Source organism: Prionailurus viverrinus, chromosome D3 (genome assembly GCF_022837055.1).
Source record: "Prionailurus viverrinus isolate Anna chromosome D3, UM_Priviv_1.0, whole genome shotgun sequence".
Lineage (NCBI taxonomy): Eukaryota > Metazoa > Chordata > Mammalia > Carnivora > Felidae > Prionailurus > Prionailurus viverrinus.
The window spans coordinates 67,529,934-67,553,809 of NC_062572.1; the positions used below are offsets into that span (position 1 = coordinate 67,529,934).

General features: G+C 42.0%; 1 protein-coding gene across 1 annotated transcript in view; it reads right to left on the reverse strand.

Annotated features, from left to right (window-relative positions):
* EPG5 (ectopic P-granules 5 autophagy tethering factor) overlaps positions 1-23,876 on the reverse strand; it is a 108,149-nt gene that overhangs the window by 29,782 nt on the left and 54,491 nt on the right. The window contains exons 25-32 of the mRNA XM_047827040.1: positions 21,900-22,044; positions 19,878-20,049; positions 17,901-18,063; positions 9,089-9,231; positions 7,213-7,369; positions 4,349-4,543; positions 3,135-3,348; positions 457-605 (exon numbers count right to left, since the gene is read on the reverse strand). Of these exons, the coding sequence (XP_047682996.1) occupies positions 457-605; positions 3,135-3,348; positions 4,349-4,543; positions 7,213-7,369; positions 9,089-9,231; positions 17,901-18,063; positions 19,878-20,049; positions 21,900-22,044 (1,338 nt within the window). The remainder of the gene's footprint in view (positions 1-456; positions 606-3,134; positions 3,349-4,348; positions 4,544-7,212; positions 7,370-9,088; positions 9,232-17,900; positions 18,064-19,877; positions 20,050-21,899; positions 22,045-23,876) is intronic.

Genomic DNA, 23,876 nt, shown 5'->3' on the forward strand with positions numbered 1-23,876 from the left:
TTTGCATATGAAAAGTAAATCAGCAGGTTTCAAACTCTTTTTCTAAAGCAGAGGAACCATTCTGTCCAGTACATTCTCACATGGACCCATAGCACATAAAATTGACGAAATGAGGAGCCCAGCCCCATGGGACACTGCATGAAAATCTGACCAAAGGTGCCAGGGGTGTAAGCTTAAGAATCAGATGGGTTAAGGTGGTGAGGGGAGGTTTAACGGGGTGGCCTGGGCTGCTCCTAAACGGATGGGCAAGAATCAGACTCTGAGGTGTGAGAGAAAGGCAAAGGGGGCATGGGAGGAAGCAAGAGACAAAGGAAAACACAGCGCTCTTAAAGATAATCCATAAGAGTGCAGCTTTTTAGATATAAATTTTGAATGTGTCCCAACTGTTTAAAAAATAGGGAAGGAAACAGAAAAGAAATGCAGAGACATAAACTTCAGACACCAAAAGCTACACACCTGCTTATCGGACAAGAGAACATCTGGAGAGCTTTGAAGCACGGAGCTCTCGGCAGAAGCTGCCCCCTGCTGGCAGTTTGGGGCACAGCAGCCCAGGGCTCTCAGAGTGGCTTTCCAACACTCCGGGCTCAGCAGCTGCTCCGCGGAGCCTTGTGGGGCGGGAAGAGGACAGCAAGTTAGCATCTTTCACAAACTAACTTTTTCAACTTGAATCAAAGAACACGTGTACTTTACAAAGGAACGACATTTTGGGGCGCCTGGGGTGGCTCAGTTGGTTAAGCATCTCACGGCTGGTGAGTTCGAGCCCCACGTCAGGCTCTATGCTGACAGCTCAGAGCCTGGAGCCTGCTTCGGGTTCTGTGTGTCCCTCTCTCTCTGCCCTCCCCTGCTCACACTCTGTCTCTCTCAAAAATAAAATAAAAACATTAATGGGGCGCCTGGGTGGCTCAGTCAGTTGAGCGTCCGACTTCAGCTAGGTCATGATCTCATGGTTTGTGAGTTCGAGCCCCGCGTTGGGGTCTGCACTGACAGCCCGGAGCCTGGAGCCTGCTTCAGATTCTGTGTCTCCTCCTCTCTCTGCCCCTCCCATGCTTGTCGTGCTCTATCTCTGTCTCTCAATAATAAATAAATATTAAGAAAAAAATTTTTTTTAATAAATAATATAAAATAAAATAGAAACATTAAAAAAATTAAAATTAAAAACAAACCCAAACAAATGAAAATTAAATAAAAATCCAAAACAAATTCATACAGATCTATGGTGAAGAGGCCGCAGTAATGAGAACCTATTAAAAGAACTGTCCACCCGGACACTTGACTTTCCCTCTTGACTTTCTTGGTTCCTAGTGACTCTGCTGGGAGTGAGCACAGCCGGAGTCATCGGGGCTGGAATCCAGTGTTGGGAGTGGGGAATCCTGCCTACCAGCCCCTACCTGGGGAATGGTAAAAGTGCCACTCTCCTGGATGAAGCTGTGAGAGAAACAGCAGTAACAAGACAAGGGAGACTGCGTTGCAGAATGGAACCTCAGAGTCTAGGCTCTCTCCTCGTACTTACTCCTGAAACTCCACTCCCTCAACAGGCAAAACCTAAAGCAACACAGACACAGCATGCAAAACAGACACTACGGACAGCACTGTGCTCCTGGTAAGTCTCACACCCAGAGGCCAGGACTCAGACCTCCTCAGGCCCTTCCCACCCAGAGATGGCATGAGGATCACGAGGGACAACCGAGGCTGGTATATCTGAGGGGAGAGATGATGAGGCAGCTGCAATATGGTGAGCGAGAGATGTCTAGGGAACAGTGAAGGGTCTGTGGTGAATGGCTACTGTGGTCCGGCTCCTGGGGCAGAGCCCCAGAATCAAGTTACAGGTGTGGGAGTCAGGCACACCTAGAAGAGGGTAGTGACGCCAGGGAAAACAACGGGCATGCCCATGAAGAAGGAAAATCATAGAAAAGCAAAGGATAGAGCCCCGAGAACAGCAACACCCTCCCCAGGGAGGAAAGGGAAACCAGGAGGCTAGAAGTCATAGAATCTGACAGGGGTGGTACTGTCATTCCCAGGCTTTTAACTGAATTACTCTTCCTGGGAAGTATAAATTTCCTGTTAAATGCAAGTCAATGGTTGCCTGCACACACCGTTTACAATTCCTTAAAAAGGTTTCGGGGAAAAAACCCACAATGTATACTTGATCAAATTTTGAAAATTTAGAACAAAAATTAGTTATGCAAGTATGGATCAAAATCATACAAATACCTCTCCTGCAACCATTCTCCACCCACCCTGCAACTGGCCTCCACAGGAAACAATGAAAGCTTGAAAATGAGACCACAAATTTCAGTATTTCTTCAGATAGTCCAATATATAAAATCATTAACCTATTCATTAAATGGTTTCTATGAAGTAACACAAAGATTTGGCATGAAGCAAATCTTAGTTTTCCATTACACCTATAAACTATCTGAAGTTTGCACAAAAAAGTAAATACTATCTCATTTAATAAACTTCAGTAAAATTCCTGCCTAATGAAATTCCCAAAATAAAAACGCTAACAACCTTTACTCCTCTTGTAATCTCCAATACTTCAGTGAAAAATGCAGGGCGGTGGGGAGATGGGAGAGTGGGGCTGTGGAAAACTGAACACATCTCAGTCCCTTGGCGAATATAAACACAGTCTGCCATTATATATAGGTAAAATTTACTCACAAACAAGCTTGAGTCAAAGAATTAAGGGGGAGGGGAACCAAAATGTATCCACTATTTGGACCTACAGAGAAACCGACTGGCACCTTAAACATATTGCAAAGAAGCAACTTCCTTCTCTCACCAAATCTGCAGTCAACAGAGGAAGCAGGTGCATGTCTACCCCGGCTCAGTTCAGGATGGTTGCAAAGTCAAGGGAAAGAGGTGGGTGCACGACTGTGGACCCCAACACCACATACTAAGTGCTGCCTTATTGAATCAGGACCCATGCAAACGTTTAGGACAATCACTAAGACAATCACTGCCCTCTTCTACAAACAGCTTTCAGTTTGTCAAGCACTTTAGGTAAAAATTAGCAATTCTAAACTCCTGCGTACTTGTCTTATTTCTACATTTTTAGATGACATCCATAGAATGGTAAATATCACATCAAACATTCGCTGCAATCTAATCAGTCACAATTAAAAGCCACTTACTTTGCATCAGCAGCCTGAGAATGTCACTGTACTGGTCAGGGAACTGGTAGAGAAGAAGGTAAGTCCAGTGCTTACAGAAAAGATTAAAAGGCATCAAAATATCTTCATCTGGTTCAAGGCCCCAGGCAGTAAGTGCCAAGTGAATGGACTCCAGAAGCCTGGTACGATCAGACAGAGGAGGTTTAGTGGCGTTTAACCATTGCTTAAGATCGAACTAAAAAGAAAAAAGAAACAAGAAGCAGTTTTACTGACACGGGGAAATTAGCTGAAGTAGAGAAAATGATGTGCAAACTTAAAGTCAAAGACCACTGAGCATTTGGCTTTTTACAAAAACTGAAACTAGAATTTATAATCAAGTACTGAGCGGAGGTCAATAATTAACAGGCACCCGGAAGCCTCCATCTCTGCGCTCTGGGCCACAGGGACAAAGCTTTCTCGGTCCCGTGTGCTTTTTTGTATAGTAAACTTTTGGTTAAGTTTTCCCTCCTAGGCAAGAATCCACACTCTGCCAAAAAAAAGAGTAGCCACTTAGGCGACTGTCTCCATCTAAAAGAGCCGTGTTTCTGTGTCTATGGCAGTTACCTATCTCAGTTAATAAAAATTCAGGATGTTGTTATCTATCACCTTCCAGAATTCCCAACTATAAAGCCTGTTCTCCCCCATTACAGACTGAAAGCAGTCTCTAGGCCCTAAAGAAAAATGCCTAGGTTTTATGATTTATGGATGTCAGAGAAATACAATTGAAGGCAAAATCACTAAGGCTCTGTAATTCTCAAGTGGCAAAGTAAATTCATTGCCTAGGTCTCAGTTAATATTCTACTCAGAATGAGGACAAAGGCAATTTGTTTATATCTGGCTTCTTCCAAATATGAGAGACTTTGATATATTACAACTCATTTATCAAACACATTTTCGGCATAAATTCAGGATATAGTCAAAAGAAGGATGCACTAAATTACTATTATGAATATTTCAAAGCTGTACTGTTTCTAAAGAGGGCTCGGGAGCAAAGTCCTTTCTCTACTATGAGGAATAAGACTGCCCTACACGACACAACCACTGCCCCCACACGGAAAGGCTGCTTGAAGACGATACAAAATGCGGAAAGGGTCTACCTGGAAACAGAACTCCAGGGGGCCTTTCATTTCTACAGAGCGGAAACGACACTAGATCCTACGTTTCAGTGATGGCATCAGCACGGAATCACATCTCACCTTGGTCAGCAGCATGAAGATCATATCACTGTTGTCCTCACTTAGAAACTTCACCACTTTCCCATAGAGCTGAATGAACTCCGCAGGTGCAGCATTGGGAGTGAAGAAAGGGGACAGGAGAGAGCACAGCCTTCTATTCTTCAGAACAGTCTCAAGTACTTTTCTGCATTCTGACTTAGTGCCACTGATAAACACCTTGAGAGAATCAGAAAGGGAAAATGTCACCAAATTCTCCCCTCCCCAACTTTTATTTATACAACCGAGTTTTAAGGGCTAGTGTGTAAGGCAAACAGAACGTTTTCTAAATGAAAATGTGGAACAATAAAAAAAAAAAAATCTAAAATCATCACAGATAAACCTAACACTTCTAATGGAAGTGATATTAAAAATTCTGGATAATCCATTAATTTGATTTGGACAAGTCATAGAGAATTTTTAAAAGATTAAAATATTGGGATAATCTGAATCCAGAAATTTGCAAGGTGCCTACCATGATTACTGAGTATCAGCATTTTTTTTTTTAATGTTTATTTTGACAGAGAGATACAAAGCACGAGCAGGGGAGGGCAGAGAAAGACGAAGACACAGAATCCGAAGCAGGCTCCAGGCTCTGAGCTGTCCACACAAAGCGTGACATGGGGCTTGAACTCATGAACCATGAGATCATGACCTGAGCCAAAGTCAGATGATCAACCTACTGAGCCACCCAGGTGCCCCCACTAAGTATCAACATTTTGTCAAGAAAACAAAACCTCTAGGTTATAGATATTATTGAGATGTGCTTTCAATACTTTTAAAAAGCTAACTTTAACAAACTGATATATAATCAAGATCACTAATGTTTCAAGTACTGGATGTAAGTGAGTATTTAAATAATCTCAGGGCCAGGAAAGCTCCGATAAGCTGGACCACAGGCAGAAAGAAATACTAAGAGGACTGAGAGATTTGAATGTACAAAAATTGTACCTTCTATAAGGCAAGAAGTATGATAAAATAAAAGGAAAATGACAAAGTAGAAAAATCAATTTAGAACATATTCCAGATACCAGGTTAATAGTCTGAGGAGCTCTTTCAAAGCAATCAAAAAATAAGAAATTCTGCAACAGAAAATGTGCAAAGGTCAATAACTAGCAAATCACAAAAAATAATTAAATGGCCAATAAACATATGAAAAAGTCATGCCAGTTAACAAATACTTGAAGAAATCCAACTTAAAATAATAACAAAGTACACTTCCCCTTTTAGATTAGCAAGACTTTAAAAGAATCATCATTCTTAACACTGGTTATGGTATGGAGAGCAATAAATTCAAACCCTGCTATGGTAGTGGGAACAGGGCACTGTGACAATATACATCAAATGTTAGTCCCTTTGACATAGCAACCATACTTCTAGGAAATTATCCTGGAAAAAATAGTCCAAGTTCACAGAGATGTGGAAGAACATTTATCTCAGGCTTATTGTAGCAAAACAAACAAACTACCTAAATATCCATCCAGGGCCCTGGGCTCCATACATTACAATGTATCTGTACCATGGAACAGTATGTATTAAAGACCATGATATCAGTCTATATTTATAAACACAGAATAATGTCTAGAAGTTGTGTTTGAATGAAAAACACGAGGTAACAAAATAGCACTTGCCCATTTCTGAGGAAGTTTATCTATTTAGCTGTATATAGGAATGATACATCATTTCTACATACACACACACACACACACACACACACACACACATAACACACTAATAAACATACATACACAAGATAAACTATAATAAAATGTTTAGCTCTATAACCAGTGTCTATCTCCAGTAGGTTAGAATTGAGAAATGTTTCTTCTTTACACTTTTTATATTGTCTGCATTGCTTATCATAAGCATACATCAATTTTAAAATCAAGGGAAAAAAACTACTTAAAAATCTATTTTATTTTCTGCTCTATATTGTCCCCTTATAAGTATCTAATAACTAAGGACTCATTCCATTGAATTTGGGTAAGAGTATATGGTTAGTGTTTACATATTTTCCATCAAGTGGCTTTCCTTTCCTTTATGACATATTTCACAAATGTGCATGGATACATTGCTCTTGCCTTGTTAAATACCCGTATTTTTAATAGTAAGTCAAATCAAGAAATGGGGACTGAGAATAGCAACTGGGAGACAGCAGTGGAGAGGTGGAGCGAACATGGACTGAGACAGATGACGTGGGATACAGGCTCAGCTCCAGCACTGACCAGCTATATTCTTTAGGCAAGTTATTTCATTTTTTAGAGACCTGTTTTCTCATCTTTAAACTGTTTTTAATGTTTATTTTTGAGAGAGAGAGACAGCATGAGTGGGAGAGGGGCAGAGAGAGAGAGGGAGACACAGAATCTGAAGCAGGCTCCAGGCTCTGAGCTGTCAACACAGAGCCCAACGTGGGGCTCGAACCCATGAACTGTGAGATCGTGATCTGGGCCGAAGTCGGACACCTAACCAACTGAGTCAGCCAGGCGCCCCTGTGTTTTCATCTTTAAAATGAAAAGGATATCAGTCATTCAGAGTCACTGTGAGGATGAAGTGGAGAGCATTTTATAAATAAGAGCTTGTTATTGTTAATAACACAAAAAGCATATGAAAAAGTTTGATGTCTCCCAGACTTTCAAATATGAGTAACTTAATATCTCTTGTATGGGAAGCAAAATTCTATACCAACAATTTTAATCGCATCTTGAGAAGTCAACAATTCATAAGCTTCTGACTTATGTAAGACTCTGAACGTGTAACAGAAGTCTGAAGTCAACCCTCACTATAACTAATGAGGATGCTACAGAGATTCAATATATGTGAGTGAGGCTAAAAACACAGAATTACCTTACCTGTCCCAAGATCTCAATGCATGAAGTAAAGAATTGCCTTGTGGGAGGATGGCGCTGAGTCTCATCACTGACATAATCCACAACAGTAAAGAAGAGGCTAATGCCAACCTTCTGAACCCCAGGGGTAGGCTGCAACTTGTAGGCATTCACTAGGGCCCTGTGGGAAAATACAGGTGAGGCTACTGGTCTACAATAAGAGAACACAGACTCACAAGTACTTCCGTGGTACTCTACACTTCTCACACAGGCAATATTCTTAAGAGTCCTTCAGAGCCGCCAAATAAATGTCACTTTAAAAATATTTGATGGGGAAAAAAAATTCATGGGGTAGATAAGTATCTTCTACCTTGACCCAACAACTTATTTTTAATACACGGAAATGATTTTATGTCCTCTGGGGGGGGGGGGGGGGAGGGATGGAATCATATATATTATTAATATTCTTACCCTTATTAGGGGCCCCTGGGTGGCTCAGTCAGTTAAGCGGCTGACTTCGGCTCAGGTCATGATCTCCTAGTCCTTGAGTTCGAGCCCTGCGTCAGGCTCTGTGCTGACAGCTCAGAGAGTCTGGAGCCTGCTTCAGATTCTGTGTCTCCCTCTCTCTCTGCCCCTCCCCAGCTCATGCTGTCTCTCTCTCTTTCTCTCTCTCTCTCAAAGAATAAACATTACAAAAATTTTTTTTAAATATTCTTAAATGTTTCATATTTTATATGTAATTCATAATTCTTTAACTTTGTGTATTCCTTATATAATATACATTTTTAATTAATTTAATTACTTATTTCTCTAAATTTTTTAATATTTCTTTTTACGTTTTTATTTCTTGTTGAGAGAGAGCAAGATACAGAGCATGAGCCCGGGAGGGGCAGAGACAGGGGGAGACACAGAATCTGAAGCAGGCTCCAGGCTCTGAGCTTTCAGCAAAGAGCCTGACGCAGGGTTCAAACCTGTGAACCGCGAGATCATGATCTGAGTAAAAGTTGGATGCTTAATTGAGTACTCAGGTGCCCCTCTCTAAATTTTAAAACCCGTGTCACAGAAAGAGATTTCTATATAGAATAAGATCCCAGAACAAAGATATCTCTTCTAAGTCTCAGGCTGTTTTGAGTTCCTTTGCTAGTAAAAGACACATCAACTTCTTATTCACCTCATCTCCTTCTTCCCTGGACACCCAGTCCAATCCACAAAAGAACTCAATGCCCCACCCCACACACCACTACCCTGATCTGCTGGGGGATTAGTTGCTGGTACTAGAATGTGGAACCACCTTAAAGTAAAAGGCAGGGTCAACCACTCTCCCAAGTCATGCCCTGGTGGCTTTAGGAAGAAAGAAGACATTGAGGGTAAGCCAGGAGCTCCAAGGGAAAAGCCATGATGGCCAAATGCAAGCTGGCAACTATACTTGAGAACCTAATTCCCCTGAGCAATTCCCCTTCAAACTCTGCTCTATAATCTGAGCTGACAATGCTGACTTCCTGGGTAAATGCAACTTTGATATAAAACTTAAGCACTCAATCTCTCCATGATTGAACTTCAATGTGCTGTATCATCTCATAATTCAGGGGTCAGCAGACTTACTCTATAAAGGACCAACCAGTAAATATTTTATGTTTTTATGGGCCATAAATTGTCACAACTATTCAATTCTGCCATTGTGGTATAAAGCCATGCACATTAAGTAAATAAATGGACATGGCTATGTTCCAATAAAACTTTATTTATAAAAATAGGTGGCAGGCCAGACTTGGTCCAAAGGCCATTGTTTGCTGATCCTGTACTAATTTAATTAGTGGGTGTCTGGGGGTATAGTAGCATGTATGATTACTATCAATAATAACAACATTGCATTTTAAATTATAATGCCCTCAAAACTTACGTAATCAAGTTTTCCGCGTGAACAGCAGCTTCCACAACATTAAGTGATGGTGGTTTAGCAGCTTCTGCTTGCAACTGCTTCACTTCTTTTCGCAAAACATGAAGCTGTTGGCTTACTGCTTCATTTTTATGCATACCTTCAAACTAAGAAAGATTAAAGTGGTCAAGACCTTTTTTGTCCTTGCTATGTTCCTAAAGCAAATATTATAAATATACTGAGCATCTGATGAAGAACTATTACTATAATTAATATTATAACTCAAAATTCTCAGTTGAAGAGGAGAGGGGTAGGGAAAAAAATGTCAAAAAACTACTCAAGAATCTCAGGTTTTTCATGAAGGATCAAACTGGAGCGAGTTTATCACTGGTTCAGTCTTTTGTAGGATATGCTCTCTGTCACTTATGCTTTGATTCCCCGATTCTCATCAAAAACAGACTCGGGGCACCTGGCTGGCTCAGTCGGTTGAGCGTCTGACTACGGCTCAGGTCATGATCTCACGGTTTGTGAGTTCGAGCCCTGCGTCAGGCTCTGTGCTGACAGCGTGGAGCCTGGAGCCTGCTTCGGATTCTGTGTCTCCCTCTCTCTCTGCCCCTCCCCTGCTCATATTCTGTCTCTCTCTCTCTCAAAAATAAATAAAGATTTTTAAAAAAAATTAAAAAAAAAAAACAACCAGACTCAATGTCTTCTACCACCGAGGTTTTCCTGGAAGCACACCAAGCGTCTCCTCCACTGAGCCCCTCCCCTGAGCCCTGACCACTCTCCATTCTCCCCACCCAAAAAGCACATACACGTCAACCTGAACCACTAGGGTTCACATCTCACGTGTGCCAAGCATACAAAGAGCACGACACAGATGCTGTTAATAAAACACTTGCCCTTTTGAAAGGAAGAAAACATATCCAATTATAAAACAACAAAATATGAAAAAATACAAGAAGTGCGCCAATCAGTTGCATGCCTATGAAAGAGCAAGTGACTGATTCAGTGGTTCCCGAAAGCTTGTCACTGATGAAATATTTACTCGTTCTCAGTAAAGATGTGACAATGGAGAAAGTATTGAGTTTAAAAAAAAAAAAAACTAAATCTATTTCAATTTAAACAATTAGCCTTTCTTTAAGATTATGTCTTTCCTATTTGAGGGGATTATTAATATCCCTTTTCTCTAACTAGTTGATGGTGACCTATGTGATAGCTGCTTTGTTTGTACATTTCGATGTCCCCTTTTGGATATGAATGATGCAAAACATATCCTAGGCCCAGGCTGCAACACAAAGACACAACCCATGTGGCAGTTGTGGGGGACAAGAGGACAGAGGGACAGCAAAGAGAAGCCCAGCCAGGCAGGGAGGTCAGGGCTGGAGAGCACAGAGCAGTCAGACTACAGAGCAGGGTTCCTGTCCTGGGGAGTCCTTTGGAGCAGGCTAGGGAATGTGGACTTATCTTGCAGGCATAGCAGAGAATGCTGAAGAGATGAGAACATTCAGAAGGCGGGAATGTTAAATCCTACACTCTCCTCCAACGGTCTCCTCCAATCACTGAGTCAGCAAAGGGTCTACATTTTCCTTTATACACACATGCCCAAACCCAGTCTTTAGCCACCTCTGCAGTGATTACAGATATCCTTTGTTTGTAAATAATGTAAATACTTAATTCACAAACGTATTTAACTGAGGTCCTGATGTCCCTGCCAGAGCTATTATCGTAAATTCCAGATGAAAGGCTACTGGAGGGCAATGGTGCTATTTGTTTTGTTCTACCCAGCACCCCAGTATAGCCCAACTCTGACGGTACACGGAGCGCCTGCTTTCATGATCATGATAACTTTCTCCCATCAAACTCACCAATGTCATATTAAACAGCTTTACAAAGCTTCTTACTTAAAGACGAAAATAAGCTGTTAGTCTGAATCAAAAGGCATGAAGGTGAAGATCCAAGAACATATGATGTTAACAATTATTTTAATTTCTACTATTGGAGAAATGAAAGATAAGATGATTAAATGACTTCCATTAGACCACATAATGCATCAACACAAATATTAAATTTCCAACCTCTCAAATCAAAGACCAATGCTGAACAGCCTAAAACGTGGTCAGGAATCTGCACAGTTTCGATGCCTAACGTGTCACCGTGTGCAATGAGGTGGGGGTCTCTGAGGGCCACGGCCCTTGGCTGGCCTGGAGAGAAAGCAGGCAAACAGGGAGGAAAAGAAAGAACGTGAGGGGAGGGAGGAAGACAGTGAGGATGGAGGGAAGCACAAGAAAGAAAGGACAGAGGTGCCCTCGCCCGGGAAATGCCGTCAAGACCAAGAGACTGGCGCTGCAGAACTGCCACCCCACGCCGGACAAACCACAGATGCCCAGGAATAAGGCAAAGCACCGAGGGGGAAAGTTCAGACATCCTCACACACAAAAGCACCTCAAAGTTCTCATTATTTCCCAGTCTACTTATTTTTGCTCATTGTTCCCAGCTCTACAGAGAATTTTCTCTGCTCGCTAGGGCGGAAGAGGGGCTGAGTGCCTGGCGGCTCACAATCGCCAGAAGTTGGAGACGACGGCACAAAGCAGCGAGGGCGGGGGGCGGGGAGGGGGGGCGCCGGAGTCACTGTAAGCAGACAAAGCCATGTGCAAGCTGGACGAAGCGAGTCGGATCTTACAGTACTGTGAGGCCCTCAGTGGGTCTTTTCCATCTTTCATTTCTAGGATGGAGCAAAATTTTCACATGATAATAAATCAATCCTGGGTCTGGCACACATGCCCCACAATACCGAAGTCCAACAAAAGGAACCCTATTATAAATCACCCCATTTCCTCAGGGAATATCACTGAATTATTAGAGCCTTCTATTGGGAGAGACGACCACAGAAGAAGCACGTCTCACTTCCCATAAAACATATTTGGCTTTTGTATACCCCAAACAAGCTATACATAGTTCAAACATTTGCAGATGGCTGGAAATTTCCAGGGCTTTTCCCTCACGAAAAATTCTATTAAGCAATGAAATATGTTCATGATACAATTTGAAATCTTTACAAATGAGCCATTTAAAATTATATTTAAAATATACTCTTGCATTTTAATCTCAAAATTTATATTTAAAATATAAAGTCATTCCCCATGAAGTTGATTTTAAAAAATTGATCCGATCCATGAATTCTCTAATCACTGAAAAAGAAGATGATCCTGTCACACCAACTCAGAGAGAGAAAATGGTACACGTGTTAATTTAGAGAGATGATGGCCATGACCAGCTTACTCAGAATTGTACAGCTAACCTAGTCTTCAGAAGCTGGAGCAGAAACAGCTAAAAGCAAATGGCTTCATTTCCCAATACTGCCTGGGAAAGCCTGGGTCTTGAGTTCAAATAGACGTGGGCTTGAATTTCAGCTGAGCCACTTACTAGCTGTGTGGTTTTGGCAAGTCTCTGAGACTCTCTGAACCTATTTTCTCATCCCCACTTTGTGAAGATTAACAGTCACCAGCATGTTACCTGGGATATGAGAGTGCCCAAGCATGTGATAAGAAGCGCTCCGAACAGAGCTGGGAAATAATCTCGTGTACGGAAGGAAGACAATCCTTATCGCTTCCAAGACTGACGGCCTAGGAGACATTTGTAGTAGAGCGAAAAGTGCAGCAGTGTGTGAGGCCGGAGATTCTGTATGGAAAGCATTAAGTTGGCCTATGGTAAACACACAGAATGACGGCTAATTTCCAGTAGGAAAAGGTTCCAGTAGGAAAAGGATATCTACAAAATCCCTAAAGCTAGTTAAAATCAGGGGGTTTACTGGTGAAGAATATAAATCTACGGTTCGTTCCTTCAAACACACTGGTTCTATGGCACTGACTGTGTGAGGCATTAACAACAGAAACATGAATAAGACAAGGTCCTGACCCTCATGCAACTCAAAATCTAGTAACAGTGTGACAAGGTAATGATAATACAAAACAAGTTGTAACATAACCTCATGATTGACGCGCTGGTGGTTTTCACTGACTCATTCAGGGGCGAGAAAGGGCACCTATGATGTGCCAGGAGCCATGCTAGATGGTACAGAAATACAGATGACTAAGGGCAGGAACTCTATTCCTCAGCAGTTCACAGACCGGTAGGAAAAATAGCAGGTGAATACAACAGCATTTATGCAAAAGCTGCTATGAAAGGAGGGACTATCTCAGTCTGACTAGAGGGGCTGAGAAAGACCTCAAGAGATGCTGCCTGAACCGAGCATGGAAGGATGAGAGGAAGGAGCTCACGAATGGGTGTGGGAGAACAAGTAACAGCACATGCCTGAGAGAGAAGGTAGGAACATGCATGTCACGTTTGGAGAATGGAAAAAGCCTATGTGGCTAGAAAAAAAATGTTCAGGGATTAGGAAAGGGTAAATGATGCCACTAGAAACTCATCAAGAACAGATTATGGGGGGATCCGAAGGGTCCTATTCCTTTTAGATACCGGATAGTCAATGTTAGGTTTTCGCCTGGAAATGTGATTAGATTTGTGTTTAAAAAGATGAATGTGGCAGGGGCGCCTGGGTGGCTCAGTCTGTTAAGCTTCTGACCTCACCTCAGGTCATGATCTCACTGCTCGTGAGTTCGAGCCCCACATCGAGCTCGGTGCTCACAGTTCAGAGCCTGGAGCCTGCTTCCAGTTCTGTGTCTCCCTCTCTCTGCCCCTCCCCTACTCATGCTCTGTCTCTTTCTCTCAAAAATAAATAAAGTTAAAAAAAATTAAAAAAAAAAAAAGATGAATGTGACAGAATGGAAAACGGACTGGACAGGGAGAGAGTCTATAGAAAGGAAGCCTTATGTAGTCGTTCAGGGGAAAAGTAATGTGGGCCTACTAGGGGACAATGGCAATGGGAACAAAGAGAAAGAAACAAATGTAAAGTCATTTCAGAAGCAGAACCAGTATGACTTGGAAAGTAACTAGATGGGGAGTATGAGGGTGGGGAGATGACACTGATGCCCAGGTCCCCACTTCCTGTTACAGGAAAAACAGGTTTGGAGGGTAAAAATTGGATTAGGCTGGGACCTGTGGAGTTTGAAGTATTTATGGGACATTCACAGAAAATCACATAGGCAGGTGGAAATCTAGATCTGGAACTCAGAGAATTCTGGACTAGAAAAGCAGAGTAGGAGTCAGCAACATATGGGTTAATCCTTTCAGTGGTCATAGACTACCAAGGATCTACTGAAGTTATAAACTATCCAGAACAAAAAAATTCCATATACTTTCAGGGACTTCACTGACTCACTAAAGACCATTCACACACCCACTCTAGATTAAGAACTCCAACACAAACAGTAGGCAAAAGCAGCCAATGTCACAAATGACTAAGGGGATCAGGGGTAGACGCAAGCACAACCAGCAATCTAAGGGTTGCATTGATGAAAAGGAATTCTGGAGGGAAACTACAAAGTGGCTAGTGATTTGGAGGGACTAGAAGAGACCTCATGACGTTCAACATCTCCAGATAATAAAATGACGTTAAACAGGATCAAAACTACTGGATATAGCCATGAAGTGGTCCCTAGACACACGCATACAGAGAGGATATAATTCTATGTATAAAAGCAACACAACCTACCCTCTGCATGACATATGCTCTCCCAGAGACAATTTCTTGATGAGTAATAAACAATCAGAACTCACCTTCCCTCCCTGACATCCATAACCAAAGTCATCCATTTGTGTAATGAGACAGCTTTAAACTCAAGTACAATCTCTGGCCAAAACTCAGAGCAAACCTAACTGACTTGCATAGATTAGATAATGTCCTAACTTCATGGCAGCTAGAGTTTCAACTTTCCTCTACCTTGCTCTTAGCTATTGATGAGTAGCCAAAAAAAGTTTTTATCTTCAATTCCTAGAAGTATCAACCAGCAACTACCACCTGGACAACCTTAGTTAGCAACTACTATGTAACGTTCCAAAGAAATCCTATTTAAATCAGACTACAAGGCACCTGGGTGGCTCAGCTGGTTGAGCATCTGACTCTTGACTTCAGCTCAGGTCAAGATCCAAGTTGTGGGATTAAACCCCTAGTCTGGCTCTGTGCTGAGCATGAAGCCTGACTAAGATTCTCTCTCTTCTCCCCCTCTGCCCCTCTTGCCCACTTGTGTGCGCGCTCTCTCTCTCTCTCTCTCTCTCTCTCTAAAATAAGAAAAATATGGGGTGCCTGGGTGGCTCAGTCAGTTAAGCATCCGACTCTTGATCTCAGTGCAGGTCATGATCTTGCAGTTAGTGGGTTTGAGCCCCACATCTGGCTCTGCACTGATCGCATGGAGCCTGCTTGGGATTCTGTTTCTCCTTCTCTCTGCCCCTTACCTGCTCTCTATCTCAAAATAAATACATAAACTTTTTTAAAAAATAATTTAAATAAGAAAAATAAAATAATAAAAAATAAATCAGACTACAAAAGCTGCCATCTTCACATTTTCAATTCCTCAGTCACATCTGCATCATCAGGCAAAATTAACGGCTGAAGTAAATACTGTTGTCAATATTGATAGGAGCCATCAGTGGGAGTTTCCCAGTTTCTAGATCCTCCCAAACAGAACTGAAAGTCAGGGTGCTGGGCAAACTAGTAAGGCCAGCAGAAAATTAGAATGTGCTTTTTAAGAAAACTTAGATATTTCTAAAGAGATTATGGCCATAAAACACAGCTATTTTTTCAAATTCTTTAGGTCTCTATAAAATCTCCTTTTCTTCTCTGTCCTTTTTTTTTCTTTTTTCTTCAAGCAATCTTTGCATTTACCAATTTTTCTTTTGAGAAAATAAAGCATAAATATTTTTTGTGTTGTCTGTAAAAATAAAATCTAAGCCACATTCATTTGAGTCCTTATCCTAAATCATCTGCTTTCCAATCTCTGTCTTATCAGAATTACTTAGAAGGTATTTCAGGAAAAGTATACCTTTCTATTTCAGAATTAACAAAGCAAAAGCTTATAAAAGAAATTTCAATTCAAGAGTTCAGACAAATCAAGATTATGGTGACTTTTTCTGAAAAGGAAAAAGCCAGGTCACTGACAGGCTGGGAGCTGAAGCTCCCAAGTCAGCCCGGTGGTATTGCCCACCACAACAAGACCCTGAGAGTTAACAGGCGGTCAGGCAAAGAGAACTGGTTTTTGGCTGGGCAGTAAGTATTCATGACTCTTCACAGAGCAAGCTATTAGCCAGAACTGAAAAAACATTTTTGTACTCATCTTACCAAGTCACTTAATAAAATGCATCTTAGAATTCCCTTCTCTGTACAGTATTAACAGCCTGGCAAAGATGTGTAATTCCAAAATACGGAAAAATACCGTATTTCTGAAGGCACAGTTTGGTAGTAAGACACCCTTTTTAATTAGAACTTGATACATTTCTTTCTTTTTTTTTTTTTTTTTTTTTTTTTGCACCAAATCAAATTCGGTCCTAAATCAGCAGACTTATCTCCAAGCTCCATTATTTTAGCAAGTGATCCTTTTTAAATGCTCCCACCTAGTGTTACTAAAACATTAGTAACTGGGGGAAAAGTACACTGAAAGAAAATTAACTTTATAAAACACCTGGCCAAAGATGTTCTCTCAGTGTTTGGGAGTCTCACATCCCATGTCAAATTTCTTAACTTTAGATGCATACAAATATGTTATTTTATCAAAAACAAATTATGAAGGTAACGAAAAAGACAAGTGTATAAGTTATTTCAGAGAAGACATTTTAGAGAAAACAGGCTCCCAAGGAGACTGATGAAGAATACATCAAAACTGCTCAAATGAGGAAGCACAAAAAGAAATTTATGAAAGACAACCAAGAGTCAGTAAAATAAGTTTTCCCTGATTTCTAAAAGCTAACAAAAAAAGAGGAGCTATGTTTGTGCAAATGCGGTAGCCAACCTCTGAGCATTTCCTCCCCAGCTCTGGGGACCCGAAGTCTCTCGCAGAAGGACTAGGGTGCGGCGAGTAAGGAGCTTGTGTTCTGCAGCCAGCCTGCCCAGGTCTCCCTGGTTCTGTCACCCGGTGGCTGTGTCACTCTGGGTACGAAACTTAACCTTTCTATGCCTTTACTTCCCCGTCTGGAAACAAGATAACCAGAATTCCCACCTCACAGAGATGCCGTGAGGATAAGTTCTATAGAGTGTTTACACAGAGTCAGGCATAAAGCAAGTGCTACGATGTGCTGACTAAAGTTAAGCTCCATTCTGAAGTCCTTTCAATGTCACAGACCCAACTTAATTAAGCCTGTTTTTCCAGTGCAAGAAGGTGACACTAAGAGGCAGCTGAATTCCTAATCTCGGAGTTGCACGTCTCTCCTTTGCCTGCTGGCAGGCTCCATCCAACTGACCTGCTTTCCACACGTCCCCCCCCACGTTTGTCTTCAGTGGCTCCCCACCGACCACAGCACACAGTTGGAGCTCCCAAGTGATCATCCTTTCCAATGTGAATTCCCACCACCACACCCAAAAACAATCTGAAGTAGGCTGACCTAGCCACTGACCCCTAAATGGTTGTTCAGAGGACTCCATTCCCACATTCCTTCTAACAGAATCCAAACCATCATCATCAAAGTCTTTTGAAGATCAATTTAAAACCCTCTAAGGATCTTCTCAGTGATTATGCTTTTCTTTGAATTTCTGTCCTTGTTGAACACACGAGCACTTACGGAAATACATGATCAGCTCTGTGTGGGTCTTCACCCCCCCAAATGTATTAAGTGTTTCAGGATGTGAATCATGTGCTACAAACTTCTTTCAGTCTCTCTCAACAATATGCCACTATTACGGACTCAATTAAAAATTCTCTGAATTAAGAAGAAGCTTAAACAATCTTACCTGAACTGTTACAACTGCTGCTCCTTGGCATTTCTTACCACTACTGCCTCTACACTCCAAATGTAGTGTGGTCTGTTCTTCTCTATTAACATACTGCTTGGGCATTGTGTCCAACAGCTCACTATCCAGGGCAACCTGCTGAGATTCTCGAAGAGCTGCAGTTCTGAAAAACATCATCAGGAAGTAGAAGAAAGGCTTCGGAAAGGTTTCACGGTAGGTGATAAAGGCTTCCAGTTCCCCCCAGCCTGCATCAGAGAGCATCAAGACCAAGTATCCTATAGTAACAAAAGACCAAAGGTGTGTGCCCAGCCTTACCCAAATCCTCTCTTTTTCTTTTTTTTTTTATTTTTTTTTTAAAGTTTTTTTTTCCACGTTTTTATTTTTTTTTATTTTTGGGACAGAGAGAGACAGAGCATGAACGGGGGAGGGGCAGAGAGAGAGGGAGACACAGAATCGGAAACAGGCTCCAGGCTCCGAGCCATCAGCCCAGAGCCTGACGCGGGGCTCGAACTCACGGACCGCGAGATCGTGACCTGGCTGAAGTCGGACGCTCAACCGACTGTGCCACCCAGGCGCCCCAAATCCTCTCTTTTTCTTAACAAAAAATTTTAGGGGCGCCTGGGTGGCTCAATCGGTTGGGCATCCCACTTCGGCCCAGGTTACGATCTCACGGTTCATGGGTTAGAGCCCTGAGTCGGGCTCTGTGCTGACAGCTCAGAGCCTGAAGCCTGCTTCGGATTCTGTGATTCCCTCTCTCTCTGCCCCTTCCCTACTCACCCTCTGTCTGTCTGTCTCTCTCTCAAAAATAAACATTGAAAAAAAAAAATTTTTTTTTAAGAAATTTTAAAAAGGAAGGAAAAGTGGGACAACTTTTTAGCCAGGAACGAAGCTTCATTTAGAATCTGTATTACACTAACGATGTTTTTTACATGGACCCTTAAATATACAAGAGCAAATGAGAATCCATCCTAATTAAAGCATTCTAAAGGATATCTTGCTTGTAAGCACCAGTGATTTCTTCGGTATTAGCAACTCAAACTGAACTGTCAAAGATGGACAAAACTGTTTACAAGGGTGTTGATACGGTTACGTTACTGTGTAGGCATGTGTGTGCACACACTGGCGGGGGTGCACATTTGTATGCACGTGCACACCATCAATGCCTGGACCAAGAGCAGCCAAGGAAAAAAAAAGCCAGTAAGAGATAGATTCCCAGTGTCTTCGCAAAGATTAGACTCTTCTACTTCATCAAACAGATTCACTCCACACCCGCTCCTTCTCGCCAGACCGCAAGCTGGAACCAAAACCTTAAAGAGTTGATTGCTCCGGGGGCGCCTGGATGGCTCAGTGGGGTGAGTGTCAGACTTCAACTCAGGCCATGATCTCGCGGTTCATGAGTTTGAGTCCCGCATGGGGTGGTCAGCGCGGAGCCTGTTTGGGATCCTCTGTCCCCCTCTCCTTCAGCCCCTCCCACGCTCTCTCTCCCTCTCAAAAATAAACACTTAAAAAAAACAAAGAGTTAATCGTTCTGTATCTACTTTAACTCAGAGCACTAAATGATTTTCCCGCATTTTAATCAAGTGCCTGAGGCAATTTATTAAAGAATATGGAGAGTTAGGGAGCAAAGCAGTGACAAAAGAAAATAAATCTCATTGCCTACCCTTTTAATACCATCTTTTCAGTATCAGAAAGTCTCCTCAGGAGAAGCTTAAGAAACACTTGGCTGGCACTGCTGGCCCACAGAAATGCCACCACAGGAAATGTAAAATTCCTAGTCTGTGAAAGCACCACGCATTTTCAACATGAAACCGAACGACTTGTCACAACTTGGCTAACTGAGGTACCTGACTGGGCCAGCCTGGTCAAATCATCCTCATGGAGAGAACGCTGATGAGGAAACCCTTCAAGGTACTAAAGCATCCAAGCTGTCCCAGCAGCAAGCACAGGGGCATGACCCTGGAGGTCACACGGTCTCACCTGGCCTGCTGCTGCAACAGATTCAGGTCTGTGCGCACCAGCTGGGTGGTGTCCTTCTGACTCAGGAGCACAGCCGAGGAAATGACTGGCACAGGAGGCCTCACTGGGTGCAGATCAAGGGGAGGCTGGGGAGCCTCGTGCTTCCGCAAGTTGCTTAAAACCCTTTCTTTAGCTGAAAGAAAATTAAGTCGCGTTTACTGAGTAAAGGCTACTACTAGGTAGTAACATACTAATTGAGTGCAACGCTTTGGCTGGTTACCTTCGAGAAAAATGTTGAAGATGTACAGAGTAGTTACATAAACCATCAGTGGCCTAAATGAATAAAATCATTATCTTTCGTTACCTGCTAGTTTTGAGGGAGCCCCCACCGGGGTACTAATATTCTACCAGGAGTCGGGAGCTCACGAGCATGTGGTATGATTAAACACAACTCCTAGCCTCAAACAGCCTTCCTTACTGAGAGTTAAAGAGTCAAAGCTCACGATCTTAAATTATTACCCTAGACAGTCTCACACGACATGCTCAAGTGTGTGGACTTGAAACTAGCGTAAAGGGGATCTAGCAAACTCTCTAAGCAAGTCTGACGAAGATGGCAGCCATCACCAGTCAACGGATGGGGGGACGGGGAGGGTGGTCCTGTTAAGAGTTTAATGCAATCATCCAGATAAACTTCAGAGAAAAGGAGAAAAAGAAACGGGCGTTACGGAATATGGCTGAGTGGAAAAATCTTAAATTAGGCCAAGGTTTGACCAGGAGGGCTGAGACCAGTCGAGTTAAAATGAACAAAGACGGGGCGCCTGGGTGGCGCAGTCGGTTGAGCGTCCGACTTCAGCCAGGTCACGATCTCGCGGTCCGTGAGTTCGAGCCCCGCGTCAGGCTCTGGGCTGATGGCTCGGAGCCTGGAGCCTGTTTCCGATGCTGTGTCTCCCTCTCTCTCTGCCCCTCCCCCGTTCATGCTCTGTCTCTCTCTGTCCCAAAAATAAATAAACGTTGAAAAAAAAAAAAAATGGACAAAGGCATGGACACAAACTCCTACAGAACTTACATTATACAGTCATATTGTCGTTCTTTCACTCATCCACTTATTCATTCACTCAATAAATGGAATCCAAATAAGAAACCAGGTGCCATATGAGAAAAGTGATGGCAAATCTGTCCATCCAACTTTGCACTAGATTGCACATGGGGTCATAGTGGTGAATCCAATCTAAATGTTTGTATTTCTACACCTAGTACAGAGCTGACCACACAGGTATCCAATAAATCAATAAATTCCTATCTTCCCACCCTCTCTCTTCACTGCACTATACACATACCATACAGCAGGTGGGGACTGAGCACAGGAAGAAAAATGCTGCCACATACCTGCCTCTTTTCAACAGTAAGGTAATAGGGAACAGGAGAGGTCAAGGAAATTTCAAGTCAATAAATCAAGTCAACAAATACTTAAGGAGCTACTATGAATTTCCGACTTCATTCCAGATGTAGCATTCCATTTTCTGTTCTTAAGAAAAATAAAAGAAAATTTAATAGCCACGATTTTAGTTGGCATAAAAAGACCTGTATTGTTTGCACCCCAAACAGATGGAATTTAACATTCCAAACAGGTCAAGTACGGGATCGTCCCATATGGCTGGGGTTTTTCCACTAGAACAACTACTCTCTGCACAGAAAGTAACAAAGTCGGATGTTAATCACTGGAAAAGACTCCTGACTTTGTTCAAGTTTCTCTCAAGCAACATTTTAGGCCACGACTCTAAAGCTACTGTCTGAACTGCCTGCCTCCAGACTTCTTTTATGGGAGAAAAAGCACCTTATGTAAACCATTACTGTTTTGAAGTTTTCTCTCACGCATTGCTGAACCTAACCCTAAGGTGCAGACAAGGTAACAATGAACTTCTAAAAAAACAATTCTCACTGGAGGCATACACTGTGTAAACCTTAACCCTCAATTCATTCATTCATTCATTCATTCATTCATTCATTCATTCACTGAAGGGGGATGATGGTGGTACAGCTCACCCAACAAAGGATCAGTGAAGTCCAGCTGCACTGACAAACTGCAGGGCGGCGAATGGGACTCAAGTGTGGCCTGTGTCCACAGACCAACAGTCTCCTGGAACTCATAACGTATGCGCTCCATGTTCAAATACTCCATCCACAGATCCTAGAATTAAAGCATAGGACTTTAACTTTCACAGATGAATCATATATTCACATAGGACTTGAACTTTCACAGATGAATCATATATTCACATATAAAATTATATATTTAACTAAAAGGTAGACCAGAAAGTTTCAGCACGAGGTGGTCCATACCAAGTTCTCCAGTGTTAAGAAGGATCATGTTCTAAAATGGATACTAGCAATCTTTGCAGGAGTTTGATTATGCACCAAGAACAGAAAAAATAATTTTAATGGCCCCACCAACTGTATATTTATACACTGCATACAAATACTACTGAGCTAGTAAGTTAAAACCCAGAAATTTTAAAGAGATAGGTAACAAATATATTGAAAATAACTATCTGGATTAGAAAGAATCTGGGCCCTTGGTCCCAATACCAATTTACAGGAATACAGGGGACAGAGAAACATATTAAACCATACTACGACGATCTGCAAAATCCAGACTCTGGGGAAACTCTATGGACAAACGATCCAGTTTCTTCAACAAACTACAGGGGGAAAAAGGAATAAGGGAGGAGTGATAGATCAAACAGACTTATAAGAGCTGTCAACCAATTACAAAATGAGGATCCTGATTCAACTATAAAAATAAAAATAAAAATTTTATGACATTTATGAGGTAACTGGAAATTTGAACCCAACTTCAGTATTTGATACTAAGAAACTGCTCTTAATATTTTTCAGATATAAATGCTATTGGGTTATAATAGTTTTTTAATCCTCATCTTTTGAAATCTTCATGTATCAGGGGCGCCTGGGTGGCTCAGTCGGTTAAGCGTCCGACTTCAGCCAGGTCACGATCTCGCGGTCCGGGAGTTCGAGCCCCGCGTCAGGCTCTGGGCTGATGGCTCAGAGCCTGGAGCCTGTTTCCGATTCTGTGTCTCCCTCTCTCTCTGCCCCTCCCCCGTTCATGCTCTGTCTCTCTCTGTCCCAAAAATAAATAAACGTTGAAAAAAAAAAAAAAAAAAGAAATCTTCATGTATCAAATGCTTTCTAGAATTAGTTCCAAAATAATATGGTGAAGGGAGTGAACGGGCTATAGATAAAATTAGACACCCGGTACACAGTGGGCAGGGGGAGAAAAGCATGTGTGCTACGCTATTCTATTTTTCTGTATGACTGAATTTATTATAAAAGGTAAAATAAATAAAATGAGAAAACATAGAAGTTTTAGTATTCTCTTCCTACACTCCAATAAACTATCTTGCATATTTTGAACTACATGCTTCACTTTGATGATCAATACATATTATTAGAATGGGAGACTGTCTTTAATGAAAAGAAATGTCAGCTCTCCATGATTATTAAAAACTGTACCAAATAGTAGGAAGGTGATCAGCTATGGACTATGGTTTTGTGGATGATTTTTTTTTTCTTTCTGATCTTAAGTGTTTAAAGGATTCCTCTAAACCTACAAATCTCTGGCTTGTAATGGGCACACTGCCATGAAGTCCTAAATCATTACTTCCAAACCAACCATGGCACGAGGCATTCCAGACTCAGGAGAGGAACTCCAAAGTCATCTTGACCACAAGTCTGAAACCTAGAAGCACCAGACAACTGCTGGAGGTGCTGTACCACTCCCTCCTACTGTGCACACCCATCTCCTTTCAGTGGGGTCACTATCACCTTGTCTGCCTCTGTGCTAAGTAACTGTTGACAGAGGCTAATGATTAAGAATACTGAGAATTAAAGATAGGTAAGCAGAGATGTCTCAGAAAACCACAAAAAGAACAACACTAAACATGAACTACAGATAAAAATTGGAGCTATATCAGGCTCTGGGCTGATGGCTCAGAGCCTGGAGCC